We start from the raw sequence: 19,373 nt of genomic DNA, 5'->3' as shown, positions 1-19,373 counted from the left end.
CAGGCCCGACCCTCTTGCAGTCTTGAGGAGAGCTAATTCCAACTTCTGTGAATGTTATTATCGACATGTTTTTAACATTTGATGGTTTTATTGGAACAATAAAATTGTTGTCTTTTTACAAACTACATTTGTTGTCCATAATCAGTATTGTGACCTCTAGAGGGCTCCTCCTGCCTTAAATAAGGAGGTGGCGTATCAGCTTATATTTCCTACATTACACTTACATTTCTTTTTATTTTGTAAATATTTACTGAATATGCAAGTCAAGTCAACTTTATTTCTAAAGCGCTTTACACAATACAGATTATTTCAAAGCAGCTTCACAATAGAGACAAATTCAGATTCTGCTGTAAAGCAGCTCTAACAAGCCAATAGTCATTATTCAGCTCAAGTCAGTTCAGTTCATTACCATACATGCACTGTAGTCTGCTGTGGCTTGGTGATGCTCATAAGTAAGGTAAATAAAACACCTCTAATGATGGCGAAAATTATTTGTTAATAAAGCATAAACATTCACGAACCACTGTTAATTTAACATAAAAGCAAGAATTGGCTACTACGTGCATGGTTTGGCATGACAGAAATAGCGCAAATTGCGCTCCCGTAATAATTCCTAAAAAGCTGACATCTCATTTCATCGCGATCTCACAAAGCTCCGTTATTATCAATGAAGCAGACTGCACAATAAATCTTTCATAATGTCAACACTTCGTTTGTTCTAATCAGAGGATTTGCCAGCATGCAGAATTCAGCACTGAACTCAGTTTTGAGCGGTGAGTGGATTCTATCTTAAATGCTTCTCATTGGCCATTGCGCGTTCAAGAAATCAACACACATGTCTGTGATTGGCTACATTGCTCAACGCTGTAAAAATGTTATAAATCGAAACTCGTTCTGGCCTGTAAATCGTTTTTTATTTCGTTTTAGTTATTCTTGTTGCTTTTGTGCAACATACGAATAACAATTTATTTGTTTTTAGATGTTTTATTTTTTATTGAAATTTTTTTACGGCTGAACGCAGACCAGCCACTGGTCATGTGACTATCACTGAAAACTGAGCCACACAGCATTTGATCACTACACAAATCATTTCACTTTTAAGAATGTCATATCTAATCATCTCCTGTCGAACACATTCATTATTATGATTTGTATTATCACTCAGTTAGTCATTTAACTATGTAGTAGGTGTATTAAACTGTTTCTGGAAATCCCCCCAAACTAAACCTAATATATTTACTTGAAGTAAGTTAAGCCCTTAGATTTTGAGTTAACAAGTTAGGTCAAGAATGGAATATGTTTTCTTTCTCTTTGTAATTGTTTATCAATATGGTTGGCCTACAATATTATTCTATTCAAATCAATATGATAAACCTTAAATTTGTAACATAGCAAGAAATCTGTCCATAGGATTCCTCCTCTCTCACGCATGCGCACACACACACGCGCGCACGGATCATCTGATGACGTGGTGCCGTTGGCGTTCGCTGAGCTGCGCGAGAGGATGGCGGACCAGAACAGGCAAATTAAACTCGCTGCAGCCAAGAAAAAGGTACATTTATGTGATTTAACGTAGTCTTTCACTCTCTTTGTAAACAAAAGACAACTGTCGATTGTAATTGAATCGATTCCGAGCGTGTGTGACCCATCTGTCATGTTGACATTCCACGTCTACCGGCCTCTCCCCGGGCCCGCGTCCGGGAATCAAGCACTCTCGGGCGGGCGCGGCTGTCAGGAAAGCTCGGGGATTCAGCTGAAATAAAGCCTGAATATTAACTCAATAGAGTTTGTCTCTCTACACGCGTTTAGAACGATTTTAACAAGTCAGAAATGCTCTAACAGTGTCTGTATGCGAATGTCAGTGTAACTTGGCAAGCTAATGTTGTTAGCCTCTGTGTTTTGTTGTTGTTTATAATTCTGAAACTGACGCCAACAACAACAGTGTGAATTAGTGGACAGTAATTGATTGTTTTTTTGTGTGAAGTCCATGACTTTAGGCTCGTTTAACCACCTTATTAGTGTTAGCTTACTTGCTAACTGCTAGTTAAAATGACAGGTCCAATTGAAACAGCTGGTTGATAATCTTTAACAGTAAAAGTGCTTAACTAATAGGTTTAATCCCCTTATAGTGCACTTTTTGGTTGCTGTTTGAGGTTTAATTGATTAAATGACAGATCAAATCTATGATTTTTAGTGTTTTTGTGCAATGATGCATGTTGAGTGCACTTGATGATGACCAAAAGTGCTGTCTAGATAGGCAGCTCATGTGTACACTAGGTCAAATCAGCTCTATAGCACTTTATACAGTACATATGGTTTCAAAGCAGTTTCACAGTAATAAATAAAAGAGAATCAATAATGCAAACTTCATCATATATGAGACAAATTCCAATTCTCTCTAAACTGACATTATTCAGCTCAAATGTTGTTCTCAGCTAATAGTGTCAGTGCAGTCAAATTGATAGTATTACTGAATATTAAGTGTCATATACACCTCAACTAAGCAGGCCAGAGGAACAGCTGCTGTCTGGCCTGGAACATCAACAACATGTCTTGAAAAAATCAACTTTGGAATTTAAGTTGTGGCTCTGTCATATGAGAGCTTCATAATTTAGCCCCATGTGTCCCATGACAGCTGAATCACAAATCTGACCTACTAGACGAGAGACTGTGTTCGTTCTCAATCTCCATATCGCTGGATCGGACGGGAGCGTCTTCATGAACAGAATGTGCAGTTTGTTTTCTGTCGCGTCACTGGTGCTGTGGAACTTGATTTAGTTATCTTGATTTAGTCTTGATGAATGAGTTAAGCCAGTGTGCTTAAACTGTGGCAGAACTAGGACAGATTATTGACTCGAGTAGTTTCTGCCAGTCAGTGGCACTGGTGCGTTGAGGCTTGGTTTAGTTCAACGGCAGCCAAAGAGTATCAGTCATAATTACGATCAACACAATTCTTTGTGTAGAAATACTTTTCACAACAGAATTGCTAGAAAATTTCACTATTAATTACAAAAAAATGGCATGTAACACGTCGAATTAAAGTAGAAAGACTATTATTTAATCATTTTTATAGTGTAATATCTGATTGTCATTGCATTATATAAAACAATATCAAACAAATGCACTTATCTTCTCGTTTTTGCTCACTAGCTTTAATCTGCAGTGTTTTGGTGCTTGTGTAAATGTAGCAAACAGTGTTTGCTTTGGATCAGTTTTATTAATATTTTGAATTAGCTTTTATTTTTATATTTTTAAGTTAGTTTTTTGTAATTTCATTGTGTGCTTTATTCTTTTTTTCTTTAAATATTGCAATTTAGGTTTCATTTATTTTTTATTTTAGTTCATATTTATTCCCACTCCAGTTAATAATTTTAGTGCTTCAAGTTTTTCAGCTAATATTTATATTTTACTTTATTTCAGATTTATCTGAATCGTTTTAGTTTTAATTAACGATAATAACCCTCCACTTTTAGGAAGCTTTTGTTGTGAAAAGTGAATTATTCCTGTCCTATATCTGCACACATATGTGACTGATACTGTAGCTACTTTTTTAAGTCGATTAAGTTTTAAATATGGATATTTTTCTTACACAAACGCATCGCTTCACTTCAAAAGGCCTTTATTAACCCCAGTAGAGCCATTTTGAGCACTTTAATCACGGATGGATAGCTTCTGATGGGCTTCCAAAATCAAATACCCATTGACTCCTCGCATTATAAAGCTTGGAATTCTTTAATATAACTGAAAGAAGAATGTCATATACACCCAGGATGGCTTCAGGGTGTTTTTGCATATGATTAATTTTATTTCCTCTTCACCATTTTGAGGGACTGTTTTAGCTTAGTCCTACTGTTTTTACAGAACAGCCGGTAATTACAAGACTAGACACCTTTATTTATATAGAGCTTTATACAGTACATATTGTGTTCGAAGCAGCTTTACAGTAATAAAACATGAAAATAAGAGTTCAATTCAGTGACAATAGTAAACAGTCATTATTCAGAGATTAATTACAGAGAGTCTGATCTAGGGTTATTACCAGGGTGGGAATTATGTAATTTTAGGGGCAAGGCCATTTGGCCTCCACCTTTTCTTTTTTTTTAGGGGCACCAAGGCCATATGACAGGGCACAAAGGCCATTGAGTACAATTTGATGGTTTTCCCATTCAGATTGATACCATAACATCCTAATTTGGAATAAGAAATGGATTATGACTTTTTTAATAAAAAAAAACATTTTTTAATGAGAGAGAGAGAGGGCTATTACATCCAGAAGGTATACACCCTCACACAACAATAGAAACAACATAAATGCCAATAAAAGCATTCAGAAACAACACAAATGCCAATAAAAGCATTCAGAAACAACACAAATGCCAATAAAAGCATTCAAAATATTCATTCAGTCCTCTATATCATGTGAGTGTGAGAGAGAGAACCATTTCATCCAGAAGGTATACACCCTCACAATCATTATCGCTCAGCGCTCAACGCAGTTTGCTTCGCGCTCCACTCAAATCGCCCCCCCCTCGCTCCAAAAAAGGAAAAAAATCTACATGTATATCACTTGTAGCGGTCCCCAAGCTTTTTTGCGCCACAGATCGGTTTAATATCAGACAATATTTTCACGGACCGGCCTTCAAGGTGTGGCGGATAAATACAACAAAATAAAAGGATACGAACGGCATAAAAACTGGGGTATTTTTTTTTAGCCTATATAATAAACGTGAATCCAATGTGTAGGCCTACTAGCAACTTTATTAGCAGCGTCCTCTAACATCGCGCCTAAAACAACTGAGAAAGTCTGAACGACGAACCGGCAAAATTAATGATTATGAATATGTAAAATATAGCAGGAGACATTTTAATTGTTTACTAATAAACCAGTTTTTTTTTTTATGTATGTGTCGGCTGGAAAGATGCTGACTCGCGATCTTCGCAGTAGTGAACGGGCCAGAGAGAAATGCACATTTCATACGGATTACATAAGAGAGAAGTCTGTTTTCTTTCGTTTTGAATTGTTCTGTTTAAAAGTAGACATTTCAAGCTTTATATATATGTCTCAGGTCTGTGAGGCAAGTAGGCTATACGCTGAGTTTCGGTTCATTTATGAGACAAGCTCCAGTTTCGCCGGCGCCTTCGTGTCGTGATTATCTATTTTCTAATATATTCACTTCTAATTTATTAAATCCAGACAATTGGTTGATGAAACATTGATTAAAATTAAGATACAATTAATACAAAACGAAATTAAATTTAAAGACAGGCTTTGTGCTTTCTGTTTGAGGTCTCTGTGAAAGTTTTATAAAGCAGTCTTTTAGTGCCGCTTTCAGAGCGCTCGCGTCCGTAACGAAGAACTGTCCAGTCTGTAACATTGTTTTTTTTTTTTGTGAAATAAATTTCTAAATAAATGCGACTTATAGTCCAGTGCGACTTATATTGATAGGCTACACCTGTATGACTTCTCATTTTCCTTTTTGAAGTACTTTTTGAACTCCATTATTGAGCCGAGTTTTGAGTGAAAATAGTCTACTGTTGATGACTGTGCAAGACAGATGGATTCAGGGTCAGGCTTGACTGAACATGCTTCAGACTCGTGGTGTGAGCGGAGCGAAACTGGAGCGGGAAATAGGGCGACGCTCCGTCCTTTTGAAATTGCCGCTCTGCGCTCTGTCCAAGATCCGCCCGCTCGCGCTCCCCGCTCGCTCCCGCTCCACTCCGCTCACATGCTCTGCTTTATACATGGAACTTGGACAGGGCCAGGGCACACAAGCCACTGTGGCCGTACGATGATTTTTTTTTCACGGGGCATGAAGGCCAAAGTGTGGGGCATGAAGGCCAAAGTGTAGGGCAAAGGCGGCCATGGCCGCGTGGCCGCGGTATAATTCCCACCCTGGTTATTACTGTTAACTACAGCTATTAACATTTTTTGTTAATTAAAATAAATCTGATTTATATATATATTTATATATATATGAAGAGTTCAGATGCAAAAGCCTCTAAGTGCCATCTGAAATTTTCTTCTACAAATTTTTTATCCTTTTTATCAAGCTCATATATTTAAGTTCAGTAATTTCACTTAAATGACAATTAATAGGTCATTTTCATTGTCATTTAGGTGAAATTACTGAACTTAAACATACAAGCTTGATAAAAATGATCATTCTAGAAGAAAATTTCAGATGCTTTTGCATCTGAACTCTTCATATATATATATATATATATATATATATATATGTGTCATATACAGCTAGGATGGCTTCAGGGTGAGTAAATCATGGGCTAATCTTCATTTTTGGTTGAACTATCCCTTTAACGCTCCTGCTCTTTGGTTCTGCAGCTGAAGGAGTTTCAACAGAAGACGATCCCGTCCACAGGAAGTGCTGGACCAAAGAAGAAGAGGAAAGTGAAAGGAGGCGATCAGACGGATGGACCTGCTGGCAGACGCTCTCCAGACAATGTGAGTCAGTAATCGATCACGCCGCGTGAAACCAGTGCGGAGGGGATTGAGGGTCGACTGTGTCTGCTTTGCTGGGATTTGGTTGTTTTTTGACGGATCTGTTAGTGGCACTTTCCCACAGCAGGCATTAATCCTCATTTCAGGATCTAATCAGTTTTTGTCGTTTTTGAATTATATTTCCTCTTTTCCACCATTTTGAGGGACTGCTTTAGCTTAGTCCTACTGTTTTTACAGAACAGCCATTAATTACAAGGCTAGACACCTTTATTTATATAGAGCTTTATACAGGACTTGTGTTCGAAGCAGCTTTACAGTAATAAAACATGAAAGTAAGAGAGTTCACAATGACAATAGTAAACAGTCATTATTCAGAGATTAATTACAGACAGTCTGATCTAGGGTTATTACTGTTAACTACAGCTATTAATATTTTTTGTTAATTAAAATAAATCAGGAAAAAAATATATGTGTGTGTGTGTATATATATATATATATATTAGGTATTTTAGATTTAAAAAAAAATAAATAAACCAAAATTAGAAATGTCTCCTTGGCAACTAACTTTTTTGTTATTGTATAATTAACATTTTGTTAATAATATAGCAGAATTCTTTTTATTATTATTAATATTTTGAGTTAAAGCATTAAACTTACTATCTAACTGGAAATAAATACCTAAAACTGAGCTAAAACTAACATAATTACTTAATTTAAAAGCAGTACAGTGAAATAAAAATAAATAAAAATATTGAACTGTGTGTAATACAATTTAATTAAAATAATTCAAATCAGCACAACAAATTGTATATATATTTTTATATATTTATATATTGCTGTACTGCGGTTCATTTAATTAAATATATTTAATATAATAATTTTATACTTTTGCCATTGTAGAGAATTTAAATGATTACTTTAATATATTCAATTAATAGCATATTATAATTAATATATAAAAACCAAAAATAATAAGATTGTTCACAATATTCGGAAAGACTCTAACCGAAAGGTCTGTTTTGCATATAATGGCTGGTTAATCTGGCTCAGGCACTACTAACCCTTCATCTAGTGTTTCCTGCTTCCTTTATCACTTTCTTACTACTACTTCCTCCTCTCTCACTCCTTCTCCTTTATCGTCTGCCTCTCCTTCCCCTGTAGATTGAGAATATTCTCAAAGTTATGGTGTCTGATCTTAGTCTGACTAATGGAGTGTCTCAGCCTCCATGTGTCAACAACAGTCAGGTGAGCTACACACACAGAGACAGACACTCAGGCACCCACACGCTCGCTCACACACTCACTCACTCACTCACTCACTCACTCACTCACACACACACACACACACACACACACACACACACACACTCACGCCGTCTCTCCTCTCCTCCCGTTGTCTTTCCTCCTTCCTCTTTGAGTTCGGTCATCTGTGTTCCCTCGCATGCTGTGAGATCATCACTGGAAAAGATGATTTTTGCATCATCTGCTGCGATTTTTATACTCAACATGAAATCAGAGTCTTTCTTGATTCATGTGCTTGTTGTGAACGATTCATCAGTGCACGCTATTATAAAGAAATAAATGTTTTATATATTTTACCGCAATCATCACATGCTGTTTTTCTGTTTACTTTAATGCATCTTTGACATGCAAAATCCATGTTTCATGCTCTGTCATAATCAGCAGCATTAACGCCTGCAGGGACTGAATGTTTGTGAATATAATTGAATTGAGTAATGCCTGGAAACATTCACTTTTATATGAATGTACCTGATAAATAAAGAGTGAGTGAGTGAGTGAGTGAGTGAGTGAGTGAGTGAGTGAGTCTGTGTGTATGACTCTGTTTGTGAGTGTGTATGTGTGTGCAACAGCTGAGTTTAATGTCTCTGTCGCTGTGTTGCGTCAGGATCGTGTGGATGTGGTGAACCGGGTCTCACAGGAGCTGGAGGAGGCCAGTGCTGATCCTGACCGAGACTCGCCCGTCTCTAACCTCGCTTCGGCTATTAATACTGAGTGTGTAGCTGATAACGCTGCCCTGCAGGTGTGTGTCTGTGTGTCTTAATGTTAGTCACCTGAGCTGCGTTTCAAAACCATCACTGGGTGTTTGATGCCGTCGATGTTGTCAGATCACCATTGTCCGTTTGTGTCTTTTAACCGTTCAGATGTTGTTTGCTCATGTTTTTAATCTGATCTATGCATGTCATTTAATTTAATGTATTGCTTTGTCGGGTATTTTCTTGTGTTGTCACATCCTGTTTTGCCTCTCAAGTTTGTATTTTTCATTCATATGTTTTTCCAGCAGAATTACACAGCTGATGCAAATGGCGACGAACATCCTCTGGAAGAGAAAAGGTGAATTTGCTCTTTATTTCTGAACAATATGGCCATTATACCACGAAAACGCAGCACGACACAATCACAGCCAATCAGAAAGTTTGATATTTTATAGTGCGCAACAGTGACCGCTCAGTTTCTGGAGATATTTTCACATTCATTTTCTAAAGATGCATTTAAAAAAATCTTTAGTAAATAGTTTTAAGCAATAAAATCAAATCAACCAGCTCTGAGACGAATCACAACACAGAGAACAAGCTTTGATTCACAGTGTTATTTTAGTTTTGAAACTATTTGAAATAGTTTTTAATTTGAGTATTTTGTTTTAAATATGCCTATAGTTTTGACTAATAAAAAAAAAAAAAAAAAAAATTGAGTACATCAAGTTAAATTAAAATAATACATTAAATTAAAATGGACAACTGTACAATTTTATTTATTTCAGTAGTAATAATAAGTAACACATTTTTTTTTTTTAGTTTAATTTTAAATAAAATGTTGTTGTTATATCTACATAAATTTTTGTTGTATTACAAAGTTTAATTGCATGTATTACATTGTTGTTATATTTTGTTGTTATTGTTTGTTGTAATTAATAGTTAATTTTATTTTTGTTTTTTAAAGAAAAATGTCTAAATAGTTTTTATTCATTTTTATTTCAGTTTTACTTATTTATTATAACAAGTTAAACTAAATGAAAATAACAAAATGTAACTAGCTGAAATCAAATACGTTTCTTTATGTTTTTATTGTATTTACGTAGTTTTTTTTAATGCTTTAGTTTCAGTTAACTATAATAACCCTGGTCAAAGGCAATGAACTATTCACATATATATATATATATATATATATATATATATATATATATATATATTAGGGGTGGAACGGTACACAGAAGTCACGGTTCGGTTCACACCTCGGTTCAGACATCACGGTTCGGTACGATGGAGGGAAAAGCAAAACAAAAATGCAGAAGGTTTGTGCATGTCTCAGGCTGTTCCACCAAAGGAAAATAAATTACTTAAGCCTTGTATTTTTTAAATAAGTTTTATTAATAAAGTAAAGGCATAGAACCAGTTTATTTGTAGTGCACTGACAATAGTTTTATATAATTAGTTTATTAATTAAATTAAATTAATAAAAAGACAAAAAGACCTTGAGATATGTTTGGTAATTGTACTTGAATGAATTGAAAATGAATTTGCTACATTTCAGATTAATATATTTGTTTTCCTTAAAGTTGTAATTAACAGTAACTTAAACACTTTGCAGTTTGAATGATGTCCTGTATAAACAAAATGACGGAGTATGTTTTTATGTTTCCACTGTTCGATCGCGCCCGCGCCTCACACACACGCACACACAAATATGAGTAAACACTTTGCGACTTTTCGATCGCGGCCGTGCCCCCCCCCCCTCTACATATATATATATATATATATATATATATACAAACACACACATACAGAAATAAAGTAGACTCCAACCAAATACAAAACCTCAGATTTGCATGGAACATGTAGCTTGCTGCTTTATTCTGTCAGTTCATACACTGTTGATTCTGTATGTTTGTAATACATGTTTAGTTCATTGTAACTCTAAATTGTGTAATGCTGAACTCGTGTGTGTGTGTGTGTGTTTGCAGGCCGCTGTCGTCCACAGAGAGCCTGAGACAGCTTTCCCAGCAGCTCAATGGACTTCTGTCTGACGTGAGTCTGCTTGATTTAATGTCTGTGTTTGGGTGGATTATGATTCTATGATGTCATTGGGCGATGTTATTTTTCCTGCCCTGCTTGGTTACATCAGTATTAAGTATTACATTTTTATTTTTTTGATTAACATGCACAGATGAATAATTTGCAATGAGGCCAAGATAGTAAATTATCTATTTTTCATATTTTTAATTTATATTTTTATGCATAATATTTATATTTGATTTGATCTTAACTTTTAGGAACTAAACTCCAATGGTTCCTCCCAAATGAACCAACAATATTTTTTAATTTTCGTGCATTGAGCGAGTTACAAAAATAAAGGAATAAATATATCATGTTGCATGAATAGAAGCTGTTTAAATTCTTAAACCCAAATATCAACCATTTCAGGATGAATTAATCAAATGATTCAAGACGTCCGATTCATTTGTTTTGTTTTGTGTGAACGCTAATTGTTTTTTTATTTCCATCTTGGGTGAAATGCAGTCATCAACATACATCAATGGAGACAGCGATCCACCGGCAGTCAACGAGAAGGAACTGGAGGTATTCGATATGTTTTACTATTAATTTGCCTCTGCTTTTTTATCTTCAACATAAACATCTTTTTTTTTTTATTATATGTGCTGAACTGTATTGCTGTACTGTAAGGTAGTTTAATTTGGAGTAGAGGTTTATAATTAACACCCCATATGGTCACTAATCTCGCTCAAGCAGGATAATCTTATTGAAGTCCTTATGATGGAAATAGCTTGACGTCTGTAGGGGTTTACAGTATTGGCTGATTTGATGGTCTATTTAAGTGCGTCAGTCACTTAATAATAATTTTCACAGTTATATCCCAGATTGATTCCTTCATGGTTTATCAAGAACAATTTAAAGTCCCCCTGTAGTCAATAATTTTATCCTTTAAGACTCTTCTTTGATCACCAAAATGAAATTTTTAAACGATTTTTCCTTGAAAAAACATTTCTTCATACCTGTAAATATCTTGAATGTAACTCAACACCCTTGCCTCATTTAGTATGTGTGGTTCTATGAATATGCAAATGAGCCCCGCCTCCACTCACTCACTCAGCTCAGAGATCCACTAGTTGACAATCACACATTGATCTCAGTGTTTCCCCTAGGTTTACAGGTTTGGGGGGGGGGTTGGTTGGTTGGTTGGTTGGGGAAAATTGACACAGATGCTATCTATCTATCTATCTATCTATCTATCTATCTATCTATCTATCTATCTATGTGTCACATTAATTGGTTGTCTGGGAGGGTAATGCTTTGTAAAAGTTAACACAAAACACAAATGTTAACATTTTTTTAACATAAGATATCTCTTTAAAAAAATTATAAAAAAAACATTTAAATCTTTTTAAAATTGACTTTTGCAAATAACCTTTGTTAAATTTATAGAATTATTTGTTAATATTAATGGACCAGAGCTTAAATAGTTTTATTTTTTAACTAACAACTAAAAAAAGATTTATAAATACTAACAAATATATTGCTCATTCATTGTTCGTTAATGTTAGTTAATACATTTATATGACAAACAAATTTTAAATGGGCTTTTTTTGTGAGAAGTTTTTATTTCTATGATGCATTTATTGGAGAGAATAATCCTGTCAGACGCAGCACTGCTGTGGACGCGCGTTCACGTTTAAACACAATTTAAACAATGTATTATTCAATGCATTACTTCTATATAATTATATATTAAGTTGCTCAAGCAAGTGGTAAAATATTTAACCATGTATTTATATTAAAATCTTTTGCATTTAAATTTTAATACAATAAATCTTGCACGTCACAAAGAACTTGTTTTTCCACCTCCACGAATGTCATTATGTCGCCTTGTTGAGGTAAATTGTAGTTTTCCTTGCTTTACCCCGGTCTTAAAGTGAAAAAAGTAGTATTTAATTAAATAAATTTATGGTGAGATTACTACATTTTATTTAATTAATCGCACTTATGGTGAAATGACTACATTTTCAGGTCAATCTGTGTTCATTTTGACCACGAAACATGCGCTGTCACTTTAATTCAGCGTTTGCAGCGCAGCAGAAATCATAGACAGTATATAAACGGCAAAAGTAGACTCGGTGCGGAAACGATCGCTGCACTGCTGTATACGCACCGCAACTGGAACGGATCGATCATCGACGGACTGCATCCGCGTGCAGTGTGAAAGCTCTGTAAACATGGCATGGGTACGGGAAAAAATACTCACCGCACACGCACTGCAAACGAAATATGTGTGAAACGGGCGTAGACTTGGAGCAGGAGAGCTACTCCGGCTGCTACTCGCAGTAGAGCGAGTGTTGCCATCTTCAGTTCAGCGACATATTTCCAGCCGCGCGCTCTCTGTCCGCTAGTGCTCATCTGTATTTGACGCAAGTGTTTGTTTGTGTGTGAGTGTGCGCGCTTGCGCACTCATTGGGATAATTGTAAACGCGCAAACACAGACAGAAAAGACATGCCATCGTGGAAATAAGATAAATAACATATTAATTAAGGGCTATTTAGTTTTTTTAAAATAAAATAACAAATTGTAATCTGGCGCTATAAAGAAAATCAAATCAAATTTACTTGACTTCAAGGGGGGCGGGGGAAGCCGTTAGGAGGGCGGGGCGCCCCCCTTATATAATGGTAGGGGAAACACTGGATCTGATTGGTTACAAGGTAGTTTGTGACGTCAGAAACACCAGCGATTTCAAAGCGTGTTTTTGAGACTGTCTTTGGTTCACTGCAGTTTTAAGGAGAAAATACTCAGCAATGGAGTCGACTTATGAATTTACACATGCTTTGTCTTAAAGCATATTAAAAACACCACATAGACACATAAACAACATTAAAAGCTGGATTTTCACCACAGGGGGACTTTAAACGTTTTTGGTAAAAATAAAGAATTAAAAAGATCTGAAAGCGTCTTCTCTCTGCTGTGCACTACTGACGTCTTTAATTGGTGTAATTAGTTGTGTATCTCTCAGAATGTGCGTTATTGCAGTGCTGGCATTTAATCCGGCGCTCACATGATCTCCTGCTACACACTGAGCAAACATCCTGTTCCAGCTTCACAAACACGGGCTCGACAGAAAGAGGCTCCGCTTACAGTCTCACTCAAAAATTTGAAGAAAGTCTCTTCTGCTCACCCAGGCTGCATTTATTTGATCAAAAATACAGTAAAAATGTTAAATAATATTGCAGTCTAAAATACCTATTTTCTATGTGAATATATAGTAAAGTGTAATTTATTCCTGTGATCAAAGCTGAATTTTCAGCATCATTACTCCAGTCTTCAGTGTCACATCATGATCCTTCAGAAATCATTCTAATATGAGGATTTGATGCTCAAGAAATATTTCTCATTATTATCAATGTTATAAACAGTTCATATTTTTCTGGATGAATAGAAAGTTCAAAAGAACAGCATTTGTTTGAAATAGAAATCTTTTGTGACATTATTAATGTCACTTTTGATCATTTCAATGCATCCTTGATGAATAAAGTATTAATTTGAATAGAGAGAACAGATTTCTTTCTACTTTAAGAGCTCACTTTTGAGTAAAATGCCTGTTTATCCGCATTCACCCAGTGTTCAGTTACACGTATAACAGATTCTTTGTGTTACACTGTATCACCTCCTGTTTGTTCTCTCTCTCTCTCTCTCTCTCTCTCTCTCTCTCTCTCTCTCTCTCTCTCTCTCTCTCTGCCACGTCAGACTCGCAACCAAGAGCTGTCCGCTGCTCTGGACTCCAGTGCACTAACAAACACCCAGCTCACCTCCAAACTCGAAACACTGGTAAGTGTGTGTGCATGACGTCCTATGATACCTGAGGAGACATTCACACAGGAGTACAATGAGACACACACACACAGCTTGCAACATTGTATTTTAATATGCAATTAAAAATGATAAATTCAAGATTGCATTCTTTGTGATCTTCTCACATCCGAATAAACGCACGTATGATTAGCGTTTATTCAGACACAAGTGCATTTTCCAGTAAGCATCTGTTTTTATACTCATGTCAGAGGTCATGCTATATTGTGAATATACTCATATTATAGCACAGCCTTGAGTGCCTTAAATGTTTGCAATTAATACATAAATCTATATTTCTTACTTTTGTTCTGTTTCATTCTTTTTATTCTATTTTTATTCTTTAAGTATTGGATTGGATTGTACAAGCGAAGATTTTTACAAACAAGATAATCTTAGTTCATATTAATTAAAACACTTACTAAAACATTATTAAATTCAAAAGTTATATCTGTTAATATTTGATGGACCTGAGCTGACATGAACTAACAATTAATAGCTGTATTTTTATGAACTAATGTAAACAAAGATAGATTAATACTGTAAATATATTGCTCATTGTTAAATAATAATAAATAAAATAAAATACAAATATATATATATATATATATATATATATATATATATATATATATATTATATATACTGTATATATTCCCCCTCCCTCATGGCCTTCAGAATGTTTTGAAGCGCAAGATACATACATAAATAAATAAATAAGATACATTTTGAGTTCATATTGTCTTTAATGAAGCACTAACCTGTAGTAACTCTCAGGTTCCTGTTTAACATTTAGGAACGATGTTGTCGATTTTTAATGATTTTCTTTTTTAAAGTTAAACGTTGACCTTTTTTTTCTGTGTCTTCAGACGAAGCAATCTCAGGAGCTTTCTGATCAACTACAGAAGGTAAGCGCGGCCAGCGGTGTTATTATATTGATCATTCATCATTTGTTAATGTGTGACTTCTCCTAATGTGCTTCATCTCTTCTCCTCAGGAGCGGAAGGAGTTTGAGCAGAAGTTCAGTAAGGAGCAGGGAGCGATGCGTGAACAGCTACAGGTGAACAGATATTATATTCACCTGTAAATATTATATATTTACAGTACTATAGGCACGTGTGATTTTGTGTGATCGCATCACACATATTAACATGAAAAACATCACAAGTTAAAGGGGTGGTTGATTATGATTTCACTTTTCTAACTTTAGTTAGTGTGTAATGTTGCTGTTTGAGCATAAACAACATCTGCAAAGTTACAACGCTCAAAGCTTCATAAATTCATCAACTAACCATTCAGAAATGTCCTGTTGCTTCTACATGTCGTCACTTCTTCTTGAGTTTCTCCATCATTGTCTGACTCTGATTTGAACATAAAAGGCTAAAAGTTTTTGAAATTTTCAGTGTGTGTGAGGTAAAAAGGACACAAGCTCTTGAAGCTCCGCCCCCTGTGCCGGGAGCAGCAGCTCATTTACATTTAAAGGAACAGACACAAAACGGCGCGTTTTTGCTCTCCCTCAAAAAGTGACAATTTTAGCATGCTATATAAAAATATCCGTGGGGTATTTTGAGCTAAAACTTCACACACACACACTCTGGGGACATCAGAGACTTATTTTACATCTTGTGAAAAGGGCATTATACCACCCCTTTAAGCGTTTTAAACTTTTTTTTGTCGTCATTTACTCGGCCTCAAACCTGTATGTGAGTTTCTATCTTTTGTTGAACACAAAAGAAGATATTTTAAAGAATGTTGGTAACCAGATATTTGACGGTAGTCATTAACGTCCATAGTAGGAAAAAAAGTCAATGGCTACTGTAAACTGTAAGTGATGACGATTTTCATTTTTGGGTGAACTATCCCTTTAATACAGTTGGCTATTAGCAGGTACTGGTTCTGCAGAATGACAGATATTGTCACTTTAAATGATCAAAGTTGACTGCCACCAAAATGTTTTCAATGCAGGAAAACCCCTGTTAAAGTCAGTGCTGTTATATAAACATGAAGTTTTGTGTGTGTTTAATGATGCATGTCCTCATTCAGGTTCACATTCAGACCATCGGCATCCTGGTGTCGGAGAAATCAGAGCTACAGACGGCCCTGTCTTACACACAGCAGGCAGCACGACAGAAGTCAGGTGAGTGCGTGCATGAGTGTGTGTGTGTGCGTGAATAACACACTGTCAGATTCATTCTCATAACTGCACACTCTCTTAAGTTTATTTTTAACCAGTGTTTCAGCAACACCCCTAAACTTTTAAACAAGTGTGCTGTTAGATGCTTTTAGATACTGTTAAGTGTTTTTCACTAACTTGCACCTACAAAATGTGTGTGTTTGCTTCAATGCTTATTTAAAAGACCATGTCCAGGTCATAGTTCATGTGTAAAAGTATTCAAACTTACTGACTTTGCTCACACAGGGTGAAACGCCTTGCAAAAAAGATTTTGCAAAATTGTGTGATATGATTACACTTGTGGTGTTCTAGATCAAAAATGACTGGCCTACAAAAAAGTTATTGGCAAATATTGGATTCATCTTCAATCTTTTTGTCTACTTGATTTCTTTCAATTAGCACAGGTTTTGTTTGTTTTAAGAACTGATTGATCATAGGCCTCATTGACCTCACTGACGTGAATAAGCTTGAACACTGAATCTGTGATATTAGGCCTAAAAATGTACTTTTTTTTTCTTTATGCAATATGTAATTTATTACTGTATTTCTTTTGATGTATGACCTGCACATATTCTTGCGAGATCCACCTTTTCTTTACACTTACCTGTCCGTGTGTGTGTGTGTGTGTGTGTGTGTGTGTGTGTGTGTGTGTGTGTGTGTGTGTGTGTGTGTGTGTGCAGGCGAGGCAGAAGATCTGAGCTCGCGGCTACAGGCCAGTAAACACCGAGTGTCTGAGTTAGAGAGGACATTATCTACAGTCTCGACACAACAGAAGCAGTTTGAGAAGGTAGCAGATCCTCCATTCATCTTCAATATCAGCTATGTTTAACTAAAAGACAAGGTTAGGTTTAAAAAACCCTTGTTTCCACAGCATAATAAAGAGCTTGAAAAGGAGAGAGACAGTCTACGATTGGAGGTCCTCAGGTTTAAGTAAGTTTTTACCCCTCATTTAGCAGCAGATGTTATATGAATGAATGAGCGTTATTAGATTAGATCCAGCTTTATTGGCATTGTGCAGAGTACAGTACAAAGCCAGTGAGAAACAGAAGCATCTAACCAGAAGTGCAAAGAGCAATAAGAATAAATATGTTTGTATAAATACAATTGAAATAAAGTGCATTTAAGATCCAGACCAGTCAGTGTAAATAATCAAATGTTGTGCTTGTGAAGGAGGTAGAAATGGTGGATTATTGCCACAGTGCAAATAGAAACAGGCGCATTGTTTAGTATTCAAGTATAACAGAAGTACAGTGTAAAGTAACAGATATCATGTAAAACTGGTTCTGAAAATGAGATGTTATATGAATATATTGTGTGTGCCTGTCAGTAATTTGAGCGAGGAGTCCCGGCAGCAGAGCTCAGAACTTTCTGAGCAGCTCAAGCTGAGAGTAAATGAGAACAATGCCTTGAAACAGGAGGTGGATGAGCTTCGCAAGCGGCTGGAGATGGCCGACGACATGCTGCAGCAGGTGAGAAAACACTGTACACACTTCGGGCCAGATTTACTAAACAGGGCATATGAGACTGCAATCCCAGTAAAAGGTTGTGCAGACTCTTGATATAAAATAAAAATTTTGATTTCGCTCATTCAAGTGCAAGAAGACACTAAAGAGAACTCAATTGGCTTTCTGTGTGTGTGCTTTGTATGTGTGTGCGCAAAGAAAACGGAGTGCAAGAGTTAAGGTTATGTCTTAAGTGAACGTAAACGGTTGAGAAAGAAAACTTGTGTAATAGTATAATGGGTCAGTGCATTCGCTCCTAAAGTGACAGCAGCCTAATATACCAGCTGCCGTCTGTCATTAGTTTTAATAAGAGAACAGAAGTCACTTGCTGATCTCGACTGAATAACTTTTGGTAAGGCTTTTCCTCCATTTTATGTATAAAGCGAAGACCATGCAATGCTATTTTACGTTTTTTCATAAATTTGATTTCAGTTTCTGTACCTAAACACTAGACCTACCTGAAACAAAACACTATTCATTGCTAGATAGATTGTTTATTTGTTCTTATTTTATTGCTGACTGTTTACTTGTCTTTACTAGTGTTTTAAATTGGCTAGTTGTTTTTGCTGTGGACTTTTTGTTAAAACCATAGGCAAAAGGTTCTCAGGTTAAGGGTACGTTTACACGACAACGCTGTTCTAAAGTGGAAACGTTTTTCCTTCGCGTTTTTTAAAAGGTTTGTGTACTGACGACAACATTGTCAAAACTATTCCCATTCACGCAGATCTGCGAAAACGAATAAATCGCTGTATTCTGCTGTCAGGCCGTTAGTTGATGTCACTTGGTAAAGAGGCACTACTCGCCTATAGACTGAACACGTAATACGCATGGACAAGATGTCACCATTTTCGCCAGTCCGTGTTTTTGTAGTTTACACATGAAAGAGATGAAAACTGTATGCGTTTTGAAACGTGCTTTCAAAAGTTGGTGATTTCAAGACCCTAAAATGCCGCTGTCGTGTAAATGAACAGCCATAACTAATAAAACTAAATTAAAATTAAATAATTAAAATTAAAAGGTTTTCCAGTTTTAGTAGTCTATCGGCTGCTGATTTTTGTTCATGGTAATTAGCTGAAACAAAATGTTTTGCAAAAAGACAGAGTGAATATGTTTGACATCTAAAGGTTTGACTTAATTCTTTGTTTACCTCATTGGAATCGAAACTGGGAATCGATAAGAGTTTGAATTGCTGTACCCAACTTTTCTTTGGGCAATAAATAATGGTGCAAATACCAGTAAATTGACTACCACAAACCTTAATACTCTCCTCCCATAAATGTTAGGTCCGAAAGGAAAACCCATACAAATGCAAATGCAAAAAGATCAGCCACAAAAATAACCATGTCTTTTCATCGCTAATATTACACTGTGT

At 35.8% G+C, this 19,373-nt stretch overlaps 1 protein-coding gene across 6 annotated transcripts in view; it reads left to right on the top strand.

Moving 5' to 3' along the window:
* Positions 1 to 1,445: 1,445 nt before the first annotated feature.
* golga2 (golgin A2) overlaps positions 1,446 to 19,373 on the top strand; it is a 34,248-nt gene continuing 16,320 nt past the window's right edge. Inside the window, exons 1-13 of one of the 6 annotated variants that reach the window (XM_084115206.1) lie at positions 1,446 to 1,552; positions 6,341 to 6,460; positions 8,364 to 8,498; positions 8,760 to 8,809; positions 10,437 to 10,500; positions 10,993 to 11,052; positions 14,225 to 14,305; positions 15,196 to 15,234; positions 15,324 to 15,386; positions 16,370 to 16,463; positions 17,180 to 17,286; positions 17,371 to 17,429; positions 17,827 to 17,968. In XM_084115206.1, coding sequence (XP_083971332.1) covers positions 1,505 to 1,552; positions 6,341 to 6,460; positions 8,364 to 8,498; positions 8,760 to 8,809; positions 10,437 to 10,500; positions 10,993 to 11,052; positions 14,225 to 14,305; positions 15,196 to 15,234; positions 15,324 to 15,386; positions 16,370 to 16,463; positions 17,180 to 17,286; positions 17,371 to 17,429; positions 17,827 to 17,968 — 1,062 coding nt within the window. In that variant the 5' untranslated portion in view covers positions 1,446 to 1,504. Of the gene's footprint in view, positions 1,553 to 6,340; positions 6,461 to 7,618; positions 7,703 to 8,363; positions 8,499 to 8,756; positions 8,810 to 10,436; positions 10,501 to 10,992; positions 11,053 to 14,224; positions 14,306 to 15,195; positions 15,235 to 15,323; positions 15,387 to 16,369; positions 16,464 to 17,179; positions 17,287 to 17,370; positions 17,430 to 17,826; positions 17,969 to 19,373 lie in introns of all 6 variants that reach the window. The other 5 variants (XM_084115205.1, XM_084115208.1, XM_084115207.1 and 2 more) reach the window with 5 other exon arrangements.

This window comes from Abramis brama, assembly GCF_963993115.1.
Source record: "Abramis brama genome assembly, chromosome: 5".
In the NCBI taxonomy this organism is placed as follows: domain Eukaryota; kingdom Metazoa; phylum Chordata; class Actinopteri; order Cypriniformes; family Leuciscidae; genus Abramis; species Abramis brama.
Note: the sequence above shows the minus strand (reverse complement) of the source record. Positions and strands in the feature narration are given on the sequence as shown.